The sequence below is a fragment of the Medicago truncatula genome, chromosome 2 (assembly GCF_003473485.1).
Source record: "Medicago truncatula cultivar Jemalong A17 chromosome 2, MtrunA17r5.0-ANR, whole genome shotgun sequence".
In the NCBI taxonomy this organism is placed as follows: domain Eukaryota; kingdom Viridiplantae; phylum Streptophyta; class Magnoliopsida; order Fabales; family Fabaceae; genus Medicago; species Medicago truncatula.
In genome coordinates this window covers 17641801-17663859 of record NC_053043.1, presented here as the reverse complement: position 1 = coordinate 17663859, position 22059 = coordinate 17641801, and the positions used below count along the sequence as shown (strand labels likewise).

Sequence of the window (22059 nt, the reverse complement as noted above, 5' to 3'; positions counted from 1 at the left end):
AAAAAATGATAAGATTAAGAGAAACGAATGGAAAGACTATGAAACATTTCATTTGACGTTGTGCAAGAAGAACACAAGCATGAATCTTTGAAATGTGAATCAATTAGCTCTAAGCTAGGATCCATGTTCAAGAGTCTATGCTTTATTGGACAAGTTTAATTAACTAAAGGCAACATGTTTATCAAAACAGCACACATGGATCATAATTCAATGTTTATATCATTTCAACATTTCATAATTCAATGTTGATTCCTCAAAAGTGAAAATTCGTTTGACTAAAATAGTAAATAAATTGTTTGGCAATTGCAATTGGCACATACTCCTATCTTATGAAGTTATGATCAATGGTATATGTTGAAAAGTGACTCAAAAATGTGCATTATATCTGTCAAAATCGGTGGCCGATTTGTACCACACGAAGGCCGATTCTGACCTGGTTTTGGATACTTTTGTCTCGTGAAAAATCGGTGGCCGATTTTGCAAACTTGGTGGCTGATTTGTCGCAGGACGAGAAAAATAAAACAGCTTGTGATCAAAGACTATTTTGAAATATTAATAGAGTTGGTGACTAATTTGAAAGTGACTTAAAAATACATGGATCAATTTAGTGGTTTACTCATCAGTTAACACTTTACTTTGTTAAATTATTGTACTTCCTTTTTACTGTTATTTATATTTTACCTATATTACATTTGATCATTTACTATCCTATTCAGTCTATTTCTCCCTTGCAAATACTAATCTCTTGAGCCTTATGGACCTAAATGGACGGCAAACTCTCCTCAAGAATGGAGCCTTGTGGGACTCAAATGGGCAGCAAACTTTCCCTAAGAATTTTAACGTTGTTGCATGCCCAAGGCTGGATTCGAACTCAGGACCTTGGTTAAATTAGAAGAGACGCGTGTCATCTCGTCTAAGCGCTCTAAGGTTGTTTCTCCCTTTAATAAGTAGTTAATGGTACTATGGAAAAATAAATAATTAATGTTATATTGAACTTTAAAATCAACAATTACACTCAATTATTCATCATTCTTTATATATTCCTTTATTTTGACAGTGGTGGATTTTCAAAATAAAAGGGGAGAGAGTGTAAAAAAAATGATGAAAGTGTAAAAAGAACGATGAAAGTGTCAGGTGACATTGTGAAATGAATAAATTGAAGCCTTTAAATTAAATTGAAACAACCCTTGGGATTTGGTGACACCTGTTGTCAACAGATCCTAATTATCTCTCTTTATATATTGTTCTGGACCCGCTATAAATCCAATCCAACGCTGACACGTGGACAAGTAACACGCCGGAGCAACACGTGTCACTTGGACAAACACCCTAACTTTGGTGCACGCCACTCCACCTAAGCACGTCTCCGTGCATCAGACACCTTACACATCTCCCAACGGCCTCCTGATGAAGCGCCGCACTTTACAGAGACGGTTATTCTCATACACGCCTATTTAAGGGTGACTTAGCTTCACCCCAAGGTATGATTCACTTTTTCCACACTTTTCACAGATTCCATCTCATTTCCTACACTGATTTGAGCATTGGAGAGCTAACGTGTCTGCAGACACCTTTCGTTCCACCATAAAGACTCATCGCCACTGTACCAAAGCACTTTCCGCCACTGAAACTAAGGCGAAAAGACACCATCATCGAAGAAGGTGAATCTCCATCTATTTGCAACACGAGAAGGTCATAATGTACATTACAATAAGGTTAGGTCACTCTTCACAAGCACCATAGGGTGCAACCACCTATGCTTTGGTGATGTCCATTGAGTATCAGGTGGAATAGTTTATTACAGAATCACCTAGAACAAAACTGGTTGGTTAGAGTCCCATAACTGAATAGACATATAAGTAGTTATCAAAGCTGAAAAAGGTTTTATTACTGTGTGTCGAGTCGACTGATGATCGTGGTGACACGCTTCCCTTTTCTGTATCAAGTCCAAAAAAAAGTGGTACAATATCATTAGCCATAAAGGATAAAGAAATGTATTAACTGAAATATCCAGAAGGTATTTAAATATCGTGATAGGCGCATAGATATCCTTAAATATTTCAATTTCACCTCTAGTCTTTGTAATTTGTTTTTCTAGTCCCTGATACAACAACAACAACAACCAAGCCTTATCCCACAAAGTTGGTTCGGCTACATGGAACAAATGACGCCATAGTGTTCTAGTCCCTGATACATACACAATTTTGTTTTTGGTCCTTGTTATTTTAATTCTAGTTCATGTTGGTTAAAGTCTTGTATTATGTAGACCTTATTGATCTTAGCACCTAATCATATGGAGTATACAAGGACGAATTCCAACATAGACAAATATTTGAAAGATTAAAGCCAAAAAAGGACTAAATGCTAATTTTCTTATGCTTCGAGTATAAAACAAAACAAAAATAGAGACTAAAAGCAAAGACTGATATAACACAAGTGTGAATGAAGATGTTAATATTAAGCAGAATGAACATGCATTCTAGTCTACAAAAGTTTAGCACGATCACCTTAGTCCACACCATTATAGGTGTAAAATATGTAAAATCTGAGTAAACTCTCTCCGTAATGAGATCACACTATTGTATTTATAATGGTTTTACAATAAGTGCATTGAATGCTTAATTAGTAAGCACTAGCCTAGGAAGTTGAATACTCTAGGAGTAATAACAATCAATCTAGGAAGTTGTACAGTTAAACAAATATCTAAAGATTCTTAACTTTTAACAATAGGTTACATCAGATTGACACATATATGTCGAGCAATGCAATCAATTTCGTCTACTTAAGGACCAATTTGATGACATTAACCGACAATTACGGACAGCTATACATGGGGAGCACCAAGAATAATATGTGAAGTATAGCTTTGGATGATCAAAATATATATTTTATAATGCAAAGAAATTATATAGATGGAAAGTCCTGTTTTTGCTGTAACATTTAGCGATGAGCCTAACTTGTAACTATTTAGAACAAAAGAAAGGTTTACGGAAAGTGTACAAAAACGATTAACCTATTAAGTCACTGCTTTGATGGAAAACACAAAGGGTTATAAAGGTTAAAAATATCACGACATATTCGTGACATTTTTGTGCAATATCTTTCATAAATTTCAGCATTTTCCGTGGCAAATAACTTTAAACTGATCTCATGTACAAAAAGAAAATGGAAATCGGCGATAAAAAGTTGAAATACAGCATTATAGATTCATAATATGTGGCATCAAAAGATCAAAATGTGTTAATAAAAATAAAATAAAAAATAGTAACATATTATCCTTTATGCGGAAAGTACTTACCAATAGAATGACGCTTCCCTTTGACAGCTGCAAAATTCCTATATGTATAGCCAACAAAACTGAGATCTTGAGTAAAAAGCATCTGTAGACAAAAAGGATACAAGAAACATAAGAGTTATTGTATGTACTACAAAATCAATCAACTTATATTTAGCCTGGAAATTTTGTATCAGGGTAAAAAACTAGAACTGGTGAATTCAATAGTGAAGAAAAATAAATAAATACTTATGAATCAATCTAAAGATGCATAAAGCCAATGATTATTGATTTATACGATGATTAATGTTGTGCGTAAGTTCAATGGAGACATACTCATTCATGCAGCTATTATAATTGTTTATATATCTAGAGGAAATGAATATTGCAATCTAAACAGAATGATGCAAAAAAGCGAATAGCTAAGACAGGATGATTGACTATTTTTTCCTGAAAAATCTTAATCTTCATGCAAGTAAATAGAATTTTACCTTTCTGATGGGTCCGGATCCAGATCGAGCTGGCATTGGTTGTTCAACCTATTAAGACGATTACAACGAATATCACAATTTCAACGTAATTGAACCAAGTCAGAGCAAAAGATATAAAAATCCATGCACAATCTGTAGTGTCAACGAATATGGGAAAGCTACCAAAACATAAAATAAGGAGATGCAGCTCAAGCAAATGAAAAAGAATATCAACAAACCAGTCGCACTCCAAGCCATAACCCTTTTTCAGTAACACTTCTGGAGCAATATAGTCTGGAGTTCCAACAGTGGAAAATGTCATAACGTAAGTTATTCATATTTTGAAGAAAGAGTTGCAATCCGTTTATATCAAAATTGTTTGCATTCTTCTTGATGAATTTGGCAGACACCTCTATTTATAAATAGTCTGTAGAACATGTACAAAACATTTAATCAGTTTGGTTTGTAATTCAAATATCCAGATATCATTCTAACCCTAATTATGAATAGGCAAACTTGATTCTTAACACTTTTCATAGTACAGATGCACTATAAAATTGCCAAATATATTTATCCGTTTATAATATATTAAAACATACTCAGAAACTATTTAGTTGACATCTCACCATAGTACAGATGCACTATAACATTGTCAAATATATCCCTGTGTCACTATCAATATTTCATTGCTACTCTCTCATTCTATTCTCCCTTTTTTGTACGGCATTCTAACCATCTCCTATGACTTAAATATTTTGCATTTGCGCAACATGCGGATCTCAGTCTAGTAAATGTCAAGTCCCATTCAAGAAAAAGAAAATAATCTCTCATGGATTTTGAATGAATAAAGCTTCACATCCTCTGTCCCATATTATAAGTCATTTTAACAAAAAAGAAATTGTCTCATGTTATATGCTGTTCTGCAATATCAATGAAGTATTCGTTACTTTTTCCTAACATGCCCTTGATAAATGTTTCATGAAACCTGTGATATTAATCGCATTTCTGAATTAATGTGCTAAAAAAGGGCAACCCAGTGCACTAAAGCTTCCACATACGCAGGATTCGGGAAGGGGTTCCACCATTTGGTGTATTGTACGCAGCCTTACCCTGATTTTTACACAAGAGGTTGTTTCGAGGACTTGAACCCGTGACCTTCCAGTCGCATGACAACAACTTTACCAGTTGTGCCCAGGGGCGGATCTCTTTGGGGGCAGACATGTGTCATGGTATCCCCCAAAGTTTCCTTATATACTATATTAGAAGTATAATAACAACCAGAATTGAGCTGCTGCAGTGGAAATTGGGTATCGTAAATTGCTCTAGCTCACCGGTTCAACACCTAGCCATCTTCTTTTTACATGTTTAATCTTCTATCATAGCATATTGTATTTAAAAGAAAAGTTCTTGAGGGGATTCGAACCCACTTACTCTTGCTCCTTTAAAACATTTTATAATTAACTCAACAAATTAACTCAAGATCCGCCACTGGTTGTGCCAAGGTTATCCCTTGTGAACATTGATGATGATATTTAAATATTATATAATATGATACAATAAAACTCAAATTTTCTTGAGGTCATATAAATAGATTCATGAACAATTTGTAGCACCACACAAGTGAGAACAGGGGACAGCTTAAATTTTCTTACGAATCAGAGTTTAAGTGTCCATCCAGAAAGACATTTCAATTTATTTCAAAAAATATCAAAAAAAGTTGCATACGTCTCAAATCCATTAAAATAAATGAACCGTAAATTCCTTGTAAATTGTAACCAAAATGTTATCAACAAAACCATTTCAAATTCATCAACATCATTAAGCATGCACCTACCTATCACACCCTAAAAGACAAAAATTTAACAAAAATACAAAGCTTCCACAATATACACTTGTTAATGTATTAGAATAAACAAATTGACATTAACTAGACTCTGGTCTCTTAAACAAGGTCTCATGTTCGACCAATGTGTATGAGAAAAATGCGGTTGGGAGAGGTGGCGAGCCAGGTTCACCAGCAGAGATTAGATATCAGCAAAGTTGGGTTGATATTTCGCATTGATAACATGATTATAGGAAAAACAATACTCATTTCACAAAAAAGAACAGGGAAAAGAGAAAGAATTAAGAAGCCATCAACAACCTGCAAAGTGAACAAACAGATCTTAATCAATATAAAACAAATCAAAACAATCTTAACAAAAGAAGAACCTCCTACAAGGACAACATCATGGACACTTCTTTTGTACTCACCACTCAAGATTGCAGCGTAAACTGCAGCACCACACGCAACAGCCTCGTCGGGATTAATGCTATTGCATAGCTCCTTTCCGTTAAAGAAATCCTGCAATAATTGTTGAACCTTTGGAATTCTGGTAGAACCTCCTACAAGGACAACATCATGGACACTTGTTTTGTCCATCCTAGCATTTCTCAAACATTTCTCAACTTGCTCCATACATTTCCTAAAGAGATCCATGTTGAGCTTTTCAAATGTGGCACGAGTAATGGGGGAGCAGAAATCAATTCCCTCGAATAGACAATCAATTTCAATGGTGGTTTGGACAGTAAATGATAGAGTTCTCTTGGCCTTCTCACAAGCAGTCCTCAACCTCATAAGAGCTCTTGGGTTGCCACTGATGTCCTTCTTGTTCTTTCTCTTGAACTCTTGAACAAAGTGGTTCACCATTCTGTTATTAAAATCCTCACCTCCAAGATGGGTGTCTCCGGATATAACTTTAACCTCAACGTCACTCTCTTCAAAAGTTAGCAAAGAGACATCAAAAGTCCCACCACCAAGGTCAAAGATTAAGACATTCTTCTCTCCAACGCTGGTCATGTCAAAACCATAAGCAATGGCTGCAGCAGTGGGCTCATCGATAATATCCATGACATTAAGACCAGCAAAAACAGCTGCATCCTTAGTAATTTGTCTCTGAGAATCATTAAAGTAAACAGGGACAGTAACAACAGCATTCCTAATGGCAGAGCCAACGTAGGCCTCAGCAATCTCACGCATCTTCCAGAGTATCATGGATGAGATCTCTTCTGGGGCAAATTGCTTATCTTCACCAAAGTTGTTAACACCAATCAATGGCTTTTCATCCGGGCCAGAAATCATCTTAAAAGGCCACAACTTCATATCCCTCTGAACAGAGGCATCGCTGAATCTACGGCCAATCAACCTCTTAGCATCAAAGACGGTGTTGATAGGGTTCGAGGCAACTTGATTCTTAGCAGTATCACCAATGAGACAGTCAGAGTCGGTAAAGGCAACGTAAGATGGTGTGGTTCTGTTACCTTGGTTGTTGGCGATGATTTCAACACGGTCATGTTGACATACACCTACGCATGAGTATGTGGTTCCGAGATCGATCCCAATCGCTGGTCCCTCTATCTCTTCGACCATTAAATTAAATAATTTTAATTTTAGTTCGGGAAAGATAGATCTCTCTTTTTCGACCAATGGAGAGAAAGATCTGAGAAAGATAAGTATAATATGTGATTGAATATTAGTTATATTATATATTACGTATAACACACTATTTACATATTATATTTGGTCTATAAAAGTGACCAGATATAATAATTATTCAATGAATTTAAAAAGTTGTTTTTTGTTTATAAATGTGACCACATAAAGTGTATATATATATATATATATATATATATATATATATATATTCTTGTAGATTTCAATACTTAAACAGATGTTTTCAAAAAATTAATTAATTAATTAATTAAAGCATGTCAAAATCCAGTTATTTTTCAATGGATTAATTAAGTAAATGTCTATATAAATATTCATAAATTCATTTTTAGTTCCTAAGACCAAATTTGCACTTTTAACCTCTGTAATATTTTTCTTTAACATACTTAAAATGATGCTGACGGAAAATTTTACGGGGACTAAAAGATGCGAATTTTTTTTATAGACTAAACAAAATTCTTAATATTTATAAGATCATTTACTTAATTAATCATTTCTAAATTCACAAACAAACCTTGTGTAAAGTACTGAACCAAACCAATAATATGCTATATTTCTTCTGTGCTGCTCTACCCATTCCACAAACTGGGAGAGAAATCTGATACCCACTTTGTTATCTTCTTCATAGGCATAAATGAAGGACCAACTTGGATTTCTTGTTGTGGTCATCTCCTGGGTAGCCATTATTCTTTTAGAGCCACATGGCATAGAGTATTTAAATTCATATGAAATATCTACTTGATTCCATTCATGCTCTAAATACGATCTTTCCACTTTGCATACTAAATCACACATAAGAACTTGTTCAGTTAATTTTTCAGCAGAAAACATGTAGTTGCATGAAGAAGTGAATTGCTTAGTGCCATTGATGAGAACACTTAAATTGAAATCCAACAACATATTGTCTTTACACACAGGAGGTTCTACAGCACAACACAGAGCTATCCTGGGGAATTTATTTTGAAACCAAAATCGTAAGGATGATTCGTTGCTTTCATGTCGATACCAATTTCCTCTCCCTTTAGCAATCCCTTTTCTCATTAATACAACATTACCATCAAGAATTGAAGTACTAATTACTTCTATGACATTATCGGGGCATATGTTAAGAGAGGACATATCAAGCAATTCTGCGCTTCCTTCTTTATAAACAAGCATGGCTTTAGGAAACACTTCTGAACCCACTTTTTCTTTACTCTCAAACAATTGAAATCCTCTACAACCATAAGCCGTTAATATCTCGAGTTTCGGCAATATACGAATACTATCCGTTAGCTGAGTTAGGCTCATGCATTCCCTCAAGAACAATCGTCGGAGGCCAACAAGATTTCTAATTGAAAATGGCAACTTATCTATGGAAGTTTGGTCTAAATAAACATCTCTTATATTCTCCATTACTCCCAATACTTCAGGGAAGCTCTTGAGACACGAACAACCCCTCATATCTAGAATCTCTAGAGATGGCAGATTGATGTTGGGCACCAAAACTTCTAGTTCGTTGCATCTTTGAGTACTCAATAACACGAGTTTATTGAGAAAACCAACCGACTTATGAATCGTGATTAAATTAGTGCAATCGTCAAGACACAGTGCCCCCAAATTTAATAGTCCAGATAAGCTAGGTAGCTCGGTTAATAACTTGCATCCTTCAAAATCCAGAAAGCTCAAGGACTCAAACACCTACAAACCATGAAAACAATGAAATGAAATTATGAGATTTTTTACTGGAAACGCACATTATATTATAAGACTGTTGAACGCGTTGAAAAATACATACCTTGATCGGTTTGAACGATATAAGGTAACTTTCATGTAGGCTAAGTATATTAAGCTTCTTAGGATTGAAATCAATTGGCAAAGATTGTGATGGATATCCACTCCAGTCTAAAACTCTCAAACTATTTGGTAGTTTTTGAGGACCTCTAAAAAAACGTGCACTTCTAATTATAAGAATTTTTAGTTTTTTCATCTTCTTGAAGGCTTCTCCACTCCACTGCACTTCTTTGTCATTGTACAAGTCGATGATTATGACTTCAACTGTATCAGTGCCCTTTCAATTCCAAATCATTATTTCATCAGAATGTAAAGTTTAGGAGTATCATCATCTACATTTTTTTTTTCAAGAAATTATAAATTCTAAATAATAATATCATTTTCTTATTAACATAAGTTTCATTAAGCCTTTGTGATTGAGAATGGATAAATAAGAATCTAGAAATTTAGTAGTTATCAATCAGAAGAACAAAATATATGTTTTGAGGTTCGCACATACCGTATTTTCTTCCAAAACATGAATTATATCGTCATCAGACCATAATCTACTGCGTTTGCCAGGCTCCAAAGTTGATTCCTGCCTCACGATTTCTCTGCCCATGTCTTGAACTAAGTCATGCATTCTCACACAACCATTGCCATCAATTTTTATGAGGGATTTGTCTGTCAGCACTTGAATGCCATTTTCAGCACTAAAACCATGTAGGTATAGCATTTCTTTGGCATAGCTCATTTCATCAGAATTGTAGAAACAAGCAATGTCAAGAAAAATACCCTTGTCATCTTCATCCAAATCATCATAGCTAATTTTAAGAACTTCATGAATATCTTCATGAAGAATTCTTTCATATTTATCTAATGCAGATTTCCACACATCTAATCTTTTGCCGAACAAATGAGAACCTATCACCTCCAAAGCTAATGGAAGGCCATGAGCATAAGAAACGGCACGGTTTGAAATATCACTGTAACATGGATCCATTTTTCTGTTTCTAAAGGCATGCCAATTAAACAATTCAAGAGATTTTTCATGATTTAACTGTTTAACCTCATATATATTCAGAATCTCATGAATAGCCAACAAATGTTTGTCTCTTGTAGTGATTATGATCTTGCTGCCGGAGCCAAACCAATCATGTCCACCTGCAAGTACTTGTATCTGCTTCGCTTTGTCAACATCATCAAGAACCAAAAGTACCTTTTTTCTTTGGAGCCTTCTTTTTATGATTGAAATTCCTCTGTTAACATTACCCACTCTAATATCCTTCTCACAAAGTATTTCAGAAAGCAGTGTTTCTTGGAGTTGCACAAGACCATGATTAATTGCATTTTCTCTTATATCATCAAGAAAACACACACCGTCAAATTGATCAGAAATTTGGTTATTATACACAGCACGAGCCAATGTTGATTTTCCTACACCGCCGGTTCCATAAATGCCAACCATGTTGGCTCCCTCATGAGATCCGATCCCTAAAAGAGATGCTACTTCTAACACTGGAGACTCTAGCGCAACTGGGTTATCAGCAACATGTAAAGGAGTGCGATTGATCTTCTTAGTGACTTCCTCAACGATATTTCCAATAAATTTGTATTCTGATTGTGACCTACACATCACAGAAGTATGCATGATTTGAAACAGCAGCACTGAATCGATTCTTAGTCAAAATTAATTACAGGACAGGTAAAATACAATTAGATCTTTAGAATTTGCATCTTCTGTTACTTTGGTTAGTCACATAATGTGTACTTATCACAAATCTGTTATTTTGGTTTCACAAATTCATCATTTTATTAAGTAAAGGTCTAAACTGGTCATTCAAAAAAACAGAGAGACATATTATGAGGCTAATTTATGCACATAAAGTACAAATAATCATATGCCTATTTACTTGCTATGTTCCCTTCATCTAGAATTGTATCTGAGATTTCTTTTGCATTATAAAATCAACTATTAGACAATTAAAAGAACCGTAATTAAAATAAATAAATAAAAGTATGGTATGAGATATATAATACTGTACCCATGTTGGAAATGCCAGCCAGAAACATTAGCAGCTTGACATAAAGCATCCCTCCATTTTTGCACCTTATCCTTATCATCACAAAACCTTTCCTCCTGTTTTTTCAAAGCTTCACCATAAGCACCGCTTTGGTGGCGAACTTGTGATGGATCGACATCATAAAAAACGGGCAAAAGCAAGCGTCCATGTGTGTTGGAACAGTCAAGGATCAAGGCAAGTTCATTCAAACAAAAAGTAGAGGAAGCATAGTTGTTAGAGAAAACAACAATGAAAATCCTAGATTGTTGAATTGCTTGAAAAAGGGCTGGTGTAATTTGTTCTCCTTTTTGAATTTGTTTTTCATCAAAGAAAGTGTGAATACCGTTTTGATCTAGAGAATCGTAGAGGTCACGGGTGAAATTGTTGCGGGTATCTATACCTCTAAAACTGATGAAAACATCATAGGTTAAGCTAGAAGAGACAGACAATGAAGCTTGTGTCATTATATATGATGCAAGAATTGAGTAAAACTGATTTAGATGTTTGTTTGTATATTATAGGTGAATGAACTGAATGTGGTAGATAGAAAATGCTGAGAAGGTTGCAGCATAAGGAAGTGAGGCATTGACCTGGCAGTTAGCAGCTAAGTCTTCTCCATGTGCAGTGACATAGACACGGCATTTGTTTTTATTTTTTATCCAAAAATACAAAAAAGTCTTCTCTTCTCTCTTTCCTTCCTGTTCTCTCCCTCACCTCGTCATCTTTTTTCTCCTTTACAATCGATGAGATCTCAGGCGGAACGGTGAGGAAAATCTGCATCTGGAAGTCAAACGGCAGGGTCGTGGTTGGATGGACGGATTTGAGTAGATCCGGCGGTGGCAAGGTGGGAGTGACCGAAGAAGAGGAGGCGATGGTGGGGGTGGCCATTTTTTAGGGTGAGGCCAGTAAGGGGGAAAAATGGGGGGAGAAACAAAGTTGCTGAGTGTATGTTTGTGGGGTCTACGAGGCCACGTGTCTAGTATATGCCACCATGAGTCATCGTCTTCTTCTAGAGCCGATAATGAATCGAACCAACTCGAAAATAGTTAGAAACTCGATTCGACAATTATCTCGTTGAATTTGATACATGAACCAAATGAGCCGAACTTGAGCTAAAAATTAAGTTCATTAACTAAACGAGTGGAACATAGATTATATATAATTCGACTCGTTTCGTTTAGTTCATGATCTAACTCGATTATATATATATATATATATAATACTTTAAATTTATACCTTAAACTTTACTTTTTTTTCAATATCTATCAATTATTAAATGACTTTGTCAATTTATTTTTAACAACATAGAGAATCTTAACTAATCAATAATCAATGTTTCATTGAACTTTCAAATACAATTAAATAACAACTAAGGGTGTATTTTTAGAAGATGATGAATGAATATAATAAGATATCAAAATTCATTAAGCATTTACAAAATACAATCAATCACAATTTTTAAGTGTGTATATAGGAAAACTTAACAATTTCACCCTAAAACTAAAAATCAACTATATTTTTTTTAATTAGAATTTGTTGACCTAGATATTAACTTTAGTTTGACATCAAATCTTAATTGTTTGTTTCGATTAATCTAATGTTTTGCCTTACACGAGTTTTCCTTCATGGTGCACCGACATTTTTTATGCTTCATCTGCTTTAGAACAAAGTCTAAAAGAACAACAATGGAACCATTTGTTTTCTCATCGATCTAAATCACCCAAGGTATGATTTCTTGTTTATCGAAAACTGCTACCAATTCAATTTAACCAGACTCTAACTCGTACAATGCAGAAGTTTGATAGAGTTTCATATATAAATATTAAAGGGTTAATTAAGTTTTTGGTCCCTATAAATATCTGCAGTTTTGTTTTTAGTCCCTATAAAAATAAATCACACTTTTTAGTCCCTACAAAATTTTCTGTTAGTGTTTTTAGTCCCTGTTAAATTAAAATTTGTTTAATTATGCTTAAACTTTTAAATTTTTGAAAGATTTTTTACATACATGTTCATAACATCGTAAGACACTCTTTTGTAAAAAAAATTAGTTTTTTAACATGTAATGAATTAAATATGAATTTTTCTAAAAGTCAAATTTTCAAGATTATATTAATGAAAATTTGGACCTAATAATAAAATTTTAAGTTACTTTTTTGCGGAGGAACTTTGTATAATATTCTAAGTAAGTATGTGAAAAATATGTTACAAATTTAAAAGTTTAAGCACAATTAAGCCAATTTTAATTTTACAAGGACTAAAAGTATGTGTTGGTCCCTGTTAAATTGAAATTTGTTTAATTATACTTAAACTTTTATATTTTTAAATGATTTTTAACATACATGTTAAGAACATTATAATAATCTGTTTTATAAAAAATTAGATTTTTTTAACATGTAATGAATTAAATATAATTTTTTTAAAACGCCAAAAATTCAAGATAAAACTAACGAAAATTTGGATCTAAAAATAAAATTTTGAGTTAATTTATTGTGGCGGAACCTTTTATAATGTTTTAAACAAATATGTAAAAACTCATTAAAAAATTTAAAATTTTAAGCATAATTAAACAAATTTTAATTTAACAGGGACTAAAAACACGAACGGAAAATTTTGTAGGGACTAAAAAGTGTGATTTATTTTTATAGGGACTAAAAACAAAACTGCAGATATTTATAGGGACCAAAAACTTAATTAACCCAATATTAAATTGGCTATTACTTTTAATGTTAAAAGAGGAAAAGTGCATTAATCATGGAGCAAATAATGGAGATGAATATTTTTTCAAACTAGAGGGGAAGTGTATGTTTGTCCACAACCCTTTTCCTCTCATTGGGGAACGATGATCAACCTCACCAAAGCCATCACATCTCCACAACTCAACTAAACCAGACAGACGGCGAACAAACCGGTGGATCAACCCCAACAAACAGCGGAATCAAGCAGCTCAACCATCCTCTTCGGTCCAATCGGATCAGGTTTCATTTAATCAAACTTGAGAGGATGTGAATGTAATTTGCTCTATAATATATCTTTTTATAATGATCAATTAAAACAACCTCCCAATTTTGTTCATTGACACCTAATCAAATTTGTTCATCCAAGTAAACCTGGAATATGAAAACACACATGAGAATATCCAAGTTATTTTTAAATTTCTGCCTTCATAGTTAGCAGCACTCAGGTTAGTATCTAGTTAATACCAATGAGCAACATTACAAGTATCTAGTCCTTATAAATTTATGCCTCCAATTTTTTTTTTTTGATTGCATCAAAGCTACTTAATGCCAAATATTTTCATAAGCACATGAACAATGAGCAGGTTTACCTCTAGTAAAAATAATTTCATGTATCTAATGAATGACATATCAGAATCATAACAAAGTTTCCATTGATATTTGATATCATTTTTTTCATTATGTCAACATTACAAATGTCACAAGTCACAACAACTTGAACTTCATCTAAATTGATAGCAGTAAAAAGTTATTTGCTATTATGATGGAAGTACAATAGGAGCTTGAAGAGAAGGCATAACAAAAGGGGTTAAAAAAAAGAGAGAGAATTGAGGAAAAAAGGGTCAGAAGTTGCCACAAGTGATGACACATTTTTCTTCTAATTGGCCAACCTGGGCATCTTCTAATTTACAAACATTCAACATGGCTTCAAAATATATATCACAACAAGTGAATCTTTCCTCAAGGTACATACATAGATATCAATCCCTGTACACTAGGTTCTGCGTGATATATGTCCGTTAGCACTGAAATTAAGGCGTAAAGACACCATCATCGAAGAAGGTGAATCTCCACCTATTTGCAACACGAGAAGGTCATAATGTACATTACAATAAGGTTAGGTCACTCTTCACAAGCACCATAGGGTGCAACCACCTATGCTTTGGTGATGCCCATTGAGTATCAGGTGGAGTAGTTTACTACAGAATCACCTAGAACAAAACTGGTTGGTTAGAATCGCATAACTGAATACACATATAAGTAGTTATCAAAGTTGAAAAAGGTTTTATTACTGTGTGTTGAGTCGATTGATGATCGTGGTGACAAGCTTCCCTTTTCTGTATCAAGTCCAAAAAAAAGTGGTAGAATATCATTAGCTTATAAAGGATAAAGGAATGTATTAACTGAAATATCTGAGAAGGTATTTAAATATCGTGATACTGATAGATATCCTTAAATATTTCAAATTCACCTTTAGTCCTTGTAATTTGTTTTTTTAGTCCCTGATACGTGAACAATTTTGTTTTTGGTCATTGTTATTTTAATTCTAGTTCATGTGATATTTGTTCATGTTGGTTAAAGTCTTGTAATATGTAGACCTTATATGGACCGTATAAGAACTAATTCCGACACAGAAATATTCCAAAGATTAAAGCTAAAACAAGGCCTAAAAGCAAATTTTCTTCTTCAGAGTCTAAAGCAAAACAAAAATTTACAGAGACGAAAAGCAAAGACTGGTATAACACAAGTGCGCATGTATATGTAAGCAGAGTAAATATGTGTCATAGTCTGAAAAAATGTAGCAGGATCACGTAAGTCCACACCATTATAGGCTACATCAGATTGACTCGTACATGTCGAACAATGCTATCAATCGTCCACTAAAGGACCAATTTGATGAAATTAACTGACAATTACGGACAGCTATACATGAGGAGCACCAAGAATAACATGTGCACACATTAAGTCCTTGCAAGTTGGATTTCACCAATCACCAAGCAATCATTCTCATGGTTACATGTGCACACACTACCTTTCTATTCAAGTCTCTTGAGCATGATGCATATCTAAAACTTACTTTTAGAAAATGTTTGATGCTATTTAAAACAAAAGAAAGATTTACGAAAAGTGTACAAAAACGATTAACCTATTATGTCACTGTTTGATGGAAAACACAGAGTAAAGGTTAAAAATATCACGACATATTCGTGACATTTTTGTGCAATATCTATCATAAATTTCAGTATTTACCGTGGCAAATAACATCAAACTGATCTCATGTACAAAAAGAAAATGGAAATTGGCGATAAAAAGTTGAAACACAGCATTATAGATTCATAATATGTGCCATCAAAAGAATAGTAACATATTGTGCTTTTATGTGAAAAGTACTTACCAACAGAATGACGCTTCCCCTTGACAGCGGCAAAATTCTTATATGTATAGCCAACAAAACTGAGATCTTGAGGAGTTAAGAGCGTCTGTAGACAAAAAGCATACAAGAAACATAAGAGTTGTTATATGTACTACAAAATCAATCAACTTATATTTAACCTGGAAATTTTGTATCAGGGTAAATAAAGCCAATGATTATTGATTTGTATGATGATTAATGTTATGTGTAAGTTCAACAGAGACATACTCATTCATGCAGCTATTATAACTGTTTATACATCCTAGAGGAAATGAAATTTGCAATCCGAATAGAATGATGAATAAAAGTGAATAGCTAAGACAAGATGATTGACTAGTTTTTCCTGAAAAATCTTAATCTTCATGCAGGTAAATAGAGTTTTACCTTTCTGATGGGTCCGGACCCAGATCGAGCTGGCACTGGTTGTTCAACCTATTAAGACAATTACAATGAATATCACAATTTCAACGTAATCGAACCAAGTCAAAGCAAAAGATATGAAAATCCACGCACATATAAGTACACCTCATAAAATTTCATATAATCCACCTATTTCTTAATATCTTATACCTCATCGAATTTCATAAAATTCTGAGTGTCAAGTTCCCCTACGACTCGTGGTTTAAATGCAGCCTCGGTTTCATAGAGCCTATCCCATAAAACATCCCTAAACCAAGGATGATCCTGACAATTAAGAACGATTAACGTCATCAGGGAATAACGTGATTTAATACTAATCCATAGTAAGGTGGAAAAGAGAGAAATAAAACCACATCTTACTCACTTTAATTTCTCTTGCTCCTCTGGTTCCAAGCCTATGTGGAACACCAGAAAGCAACCTGTGCATCAGATCTTTCGCTTCGGGTGTCAATCTTGCCTCCTCCGGAAATTTTAAGTGGTTTTTCCAGTGGACAATCTGTAGAAACTCGTCACCAGGCAAAATGAGTACAACATAAATTTAACCGTTACGGTCAGTGTTGCTAGAAAAAATAGAGAAATATTAGGGAATTATAAATTTTACAAGAGAATCAGTCATACATGATGAAAATTTAATATTTTGGTCAAGTGTATTGGGAATCATTGCGTATAAGTCTGTATAACATATATTCATAATAAGGCTGAAAAGAAGTGCTTAAGGAGAGAAGAATAAGGGAAAAAGTTTAAAACCTTTCGGCATGTTGTTACAGGATCATCAGAGTAAAATGGAGGATAACCGACAAGCATTTCATACATTATAGCGCCAAGAGACCACCTGCAGCAAGTCAGAATACATGTTGGAAACAAGGAAGATATTTCATTTAAAAAAGGAATAAATTCAATAACCCCCAGAGAATTCTTAATGACGAATAATAAGGAATTGTATGATCCTGAACTCATAATGAGGAATTCTTAAAACTAGATAGAATTTGTTTCCTTCGAAGTGTTTTAACTTTAAGAAAGAAACAATAACTTAGAACAAAGATATTTTTTTACTACACTTAACAACTGAATATATGAAAGTATCGCATCACGTCAAAATGGGAAAACTACAAAAACAGTAAATAAATAGATGCAACTCTAGCAAATGAAAAAGAATATCAACAAACCAGTCACACTCCACGCCATAACCCTTTTTCAGTAACACTTCCGGAGCAATATAATCTGGAGTTCCGACAGTGGAAAATGCCTGCCATGAAATGAATAGACAAGTTGGAGAAGGACTTTCATGCGAGCAAATGTAAGCATGTTTGAAGTGATAAAATGCTATCAAAATGGACTTGTTCCTTTTATAAGCAAAAAAAACCATATACTAATTGAAAAAGAAGGTACACAAGTCGAGAAGCACAAGCTGCGCTGAAATGATTGCACCCGAAAAAGATGTGAAATGAAAAGAAGGACCAAATACAAAATACAAAATCATGAAATGCTTACCAACTTCCTCCTATTCATTTGCCAATGTTGAAGTTGTTCGAGAGGACTTTTCCAACGCCTACCATTTCTACTATTCGGGTAATTTCCATCAACGTCCATTGTATCGTTCAAGTTATCATCATCCAATATTTCCTTTTCACTTATAGGTGATAGATTTGAGACTTCAAGAGGTTTGCAAAGACCGAAATCCGACAATTTCATATGACCATTTATGTCTAATAGAAGGTTGTCAGGTTTTATATCCCTGAGGAAACGAGGAAATGTGAAGAAACTTATAACTGCAAAATATGGTTTACAAAAACTAGATGAAAGTAGATTTTAAAATGTAATAATACCAACCGATGAACGTAATTGTGTTTATGAATAGACTCGATGGCCAAAACGGTTTGGGCGATGTAAAATCTTGCCACACTTTCTGTCAAAGTTTCTTCCCTCATCAACAAAGTCATTATATCGCCACCAGGTAAATATTCCATTATAAGATATAAGAATTCAGGATCTTGAAATGAGTAATAAAGTTTCACAATGCAGTCATTCGCAACTTCTGCAAGTACATTCCTTTCAGCTCTAACATGCTCAACCTAAAATGGAAAACAAACCCAATGAAATTTACTTTATCGATGATAATAAGTTAAACAACGGATTGTATAGTTCTAAATTGCAGTCTGCAAATGCAATTACTGCCTCAGAATAAAGATTTTAGAGGTCTTTGCAGTGGCATCAATATTGCAACCGCAGCTGAATCAGCTGCATTTTCCGCGATATCAAGGTTTGCAGACCGTGACCGCAATATAGAACCACGAGGGAAAGAACAAACATTCATGTTGTTAATGAAAATATGAAAAACTCACCTGTCCCCTGCTGAGCATTTCAGACTTTTTCAACTTTTTCATGGCATATATATTGCCGGATTTCTTCTCGCGGCAGAGTCTTACCTGTGAAATCACTTTGTATCAGATATTGCGCAATTTCATCATAGAAAGTATAAAAAGAAGAAAATGAGAATCCACAGAAAATATATGAATATCTATACCTCACCAAAGGCTCCCCTGCCAATAATGGTTAGAAGGTCAAAATCATCAACACATATTTTATGTCTTTTCAACCGCATATACTCCGTCTCTTTGCTCTCTAAATCCTTCAGTAAATTGATCTGTTCTTCTTCTGGTACATGCGATGATTCTAACTCCTTTTGTAGCACCGAACGCCTGAAAATAATAAAGTCCCATGAAAAGCAAAACAAGATGACCAAATAAATGTCAAGTCCTATCTTTGAATGCATTTTTATTACCATTTTAAATAAAAGGAAAAAAATCTCTTATGGATTTTGGAAGACTAAAGCTTCACATCATGTCTCCCATATTATAAGTCATTTTACCAAAAAAAGAAATTGTCTTGTAAGTTGTAACCAAAATGTTACTTTTTTCTATTATACCCTTAATCATTACTTGTAAGTTGTGACCAAAATGTTATGGACGAAACCATTTAGAATTTATCAACATCATTAAGCATGTACCTACCAAAGCTTCGACAATATACACGCATTAATGTATTAGAATAAGCAAATTCACATTAACAAATACTCATTTCACACCAACGTTACGTTGGTCTGAGTGAAATTAAGCTCAGATCTCTTAAACAATATTTCGGGTTCAATCAATGTGGGTGAAAAAAACACGGTTTGGAGAGGTGGCAAAACCAGGTGATACTTCGCACCAATAACATGATTATAGAAAGAAAGAAAGAAAAAAAACCATTTCACAAAAGGAGGTCATCAAACAACATGCAAAGTGAAACAAACAGATCTTAACCAAGACAAAAAGAAATCATAAAAAAAGAAAAATCTATGCATGATGTTTTTTTACCTTTCTTTGCGTTCTTGAATGTGTTTCATTTGAGACTTATAATGACTCTCAATGAATTTCTTAGCAGCAGCAACCCTTTCCATGGTTAAGGTGGAAACAACATCTTCATCATCTTCACCATCACCAATGGGACTAATCTCATCATGTTCCACCACTTCTTCTTCATCTACCATTTCCTCCTTCACCATGTGATTATTCTCCATACCAAAATCCAAAACCCCTTCCTCCTCTTTTCTCTCTTTTCTCTTCCTTAATTTGAAATGATTGTGACAAAAAAACAAGAGAAGAACGTGACCCTTCTAAAAAAAACATACACATATGAAGGGTAAGGAGCTATGTGTGAGACAAGTGTTGAATGATGGTTGGTTTGGTCCTTGTAGCTTGGAACACAATCCTATGGTTTTTAATGTCGATGAATCCAAGGTCATGAACAACATGGGATTGAATTCTTTCACCTTTTTCAAGGAACATACGTACCATAAACTAATTAATACACTTTCCATTTTTTTCTATTTATTTGACTTGTCAAAAAAAATAAAAATCAATATGGCTGGTTTTTCTTTTCAAGCATAATTTTGATGTTTCCATCACCATCAAGAAAAATAGGAAAAAACATCACAAACAAAAAGCATGTACTGCTTGTTTCTTTTTTTAGATACAAGCTTTATTTTTGGACAATGGAGGCACTAATAAAACATAGCCTCTCTTAATTCATAGTTAAATACAGTATTTTCATATCTATGATAATCATATTTTTTTTTTTAACAAATAAAAATGGAATATATTGCTCAAACGGACAGTGATTCACCTCGCACAAGGTGTGTTAAAAGTGATGAATCACACAATATCTGTTACAAGATCATGGCACCAAAAACCAAAGGTTGCCTCCACTGAAATAAATTAAGAAATTACATGACATCCATACATAACAACGGATGCCTCCACCAATCATGAAAGCAAAAGGCAATAGGAACAACATTTGTAGAAAGCCATAAAAAAGAATTAGGCTTTACACTTTCAGTTATGTTGTAAGGATCAATGACCGCATTTGTAAAGACATGGTTGTTCCTCACCTTCCAAATTGCCCAAGAAGATGCTAGCTAAATTACTTTTAAAAAAACATATGAAGATCGTGGCATACCCGCCAATTGAGTAAAATGGACGAAATGGTCAGTAATCGAACTAGGACAAACGAAAGAAATCCCGAGCCAATTACAAATTAAAGACCAAACGCTCCCAAAAAAATTACAAGCAACAAACAAGTGATCCACTGTCTCGGAAAAACTACATCCACTGACGCACACATTACTATCATGCTGAAGTACCTGTCTACACACCAGATTCGATCTTGTTGGAATTCTGTCTTAAAGTAATCGCCAGGCAAAAATACACACTTTAGATGGAACCAGTTTATGCCAAACATTATTAACTGCTACACCATTCAAAGGTTCATCAGCTGATGTGAGAAACCTTTAAGTCCCCCGAATGGAATAGCCATGTATTGGATCTAACAGCCACCTCCAATAGTCTGATCTATTAACCTGTAAAATGACACTATTCAACAAAACCGCACACTCCCTCACACTCTCCTCCTCCCACGCCAAGATAATCATATTATTGATTAATGACATTGTTCCAAATATTGAGTTTAACCACAGATTAACTTCATTTAAGTTTTTGTGGTGTTTTGGTTCATTTGCACATGCTGTATTAACCGAAATGATTATTTGACTCAAATTATAAGGTGTTTAAATCATTTTACAAAGATAAAAAAATGCAATTTATTTTATATGAGAGAAAAAATATGAATCCTTTTACAAAGTTATTATCAAACTTGTTCATCTCCTTCATTCAACATGTGATATCCATCTCATTCGTTCAAGAATCAAATCCTACTTGTCATTGGGAGTAAATCACCCTCAATTTATAATGTAGGTCTAACCTGATGACATTATTCGGAGTAAATCAAATCATCCTTGTCATTATTTTCTTTATTTCATCACAAAGTGACATTAGAAGAGTAAAAATGCTCATGAAGTAAGTTAGAATAGACTCAAGAATTAATTATATACGAATCTCAAACTCT

At 34.0% G+C, this 22059-nt stretch overlaps 2 protein-coding genes across 3 annotated transcripts; both read right to left on the bottom strand.

Annotated features, from left to right (window-relative positions):
- Positions 1 to 1084: 1084 nt before the first annotated feature.
- On the bottom strand, positions 1085 to 20416 carry LOC11441196 (serine/threonine-protein kinase tricornered). Of its 2 annotated transcripts, none has more exons than XM_039830487.1 (13): positions 19974 to 20416; positions 19142 to 19316; positions 18960 to 19043; positions 18448 to 18689; positions 18109 to 18352; positions 17784 to 17863; positions 17365 to 17449; positions 16982 to 17113; positions 16768 to 16881; positions 3766 to 3813; positions 3299 to 3380; positions 1892 to 1936; positions 1085 to 1810 (listed from the first exon to the last, which is right to left on the bottom strand). In XM_039830487.1, exons 1-13 carry the CDS (start codon positions 20174 to 20176, stop codon positions 1782 to 1784), a joined length of 1563 nt encoding a protein of 520 aa, XP_039686421.1. In that variant the 5' UTR covers positions 20177 to 20416; the 3' UTR covers positions 1085 to 1781. The 2 variants fall into 2 exon arrangements, with proteins under 2 accessions (XP_039686421.1, XP_024632426.1); XM_024776658.2 differs by lacking the exons at positions 1085 to 1810; positions 1892 to 1936; positions 3299 to 3380; positions 3766 to 3813 and adding exons at positions 14413 to 14995; positions 15077 to 15121; positions 16180 to 16264; positions 16582 to 16629.
- On the bottom strand, positions 5482 to 11970 carry LOC11441632 (TMV resistance protein N). The gene is made up of 6 exons (XM_024776657.2): positions 11032 to 11970; positions 9507 to 10614; positions 9012 to 9284; positions 7749 to 8914; positions 5998 to 7223; positions 5482 to 5887 (listed from the first exon to the last, which is right to left on the bottom strand). The coding sequence occupies exons 1-6, from the start codon at positions 11511 to 11513 to the stop codon at positions 5880 to 5882; spliced, it is 4263 nt and encodes a 1420-aa protein (XP_024632425.1). The 5' UTR covers positions 11514 to 11970; the 3' UTR covers positions 5482 to 5879.
- Positions 20417 to 22059: the final 1643 nt, after the last annotated feature.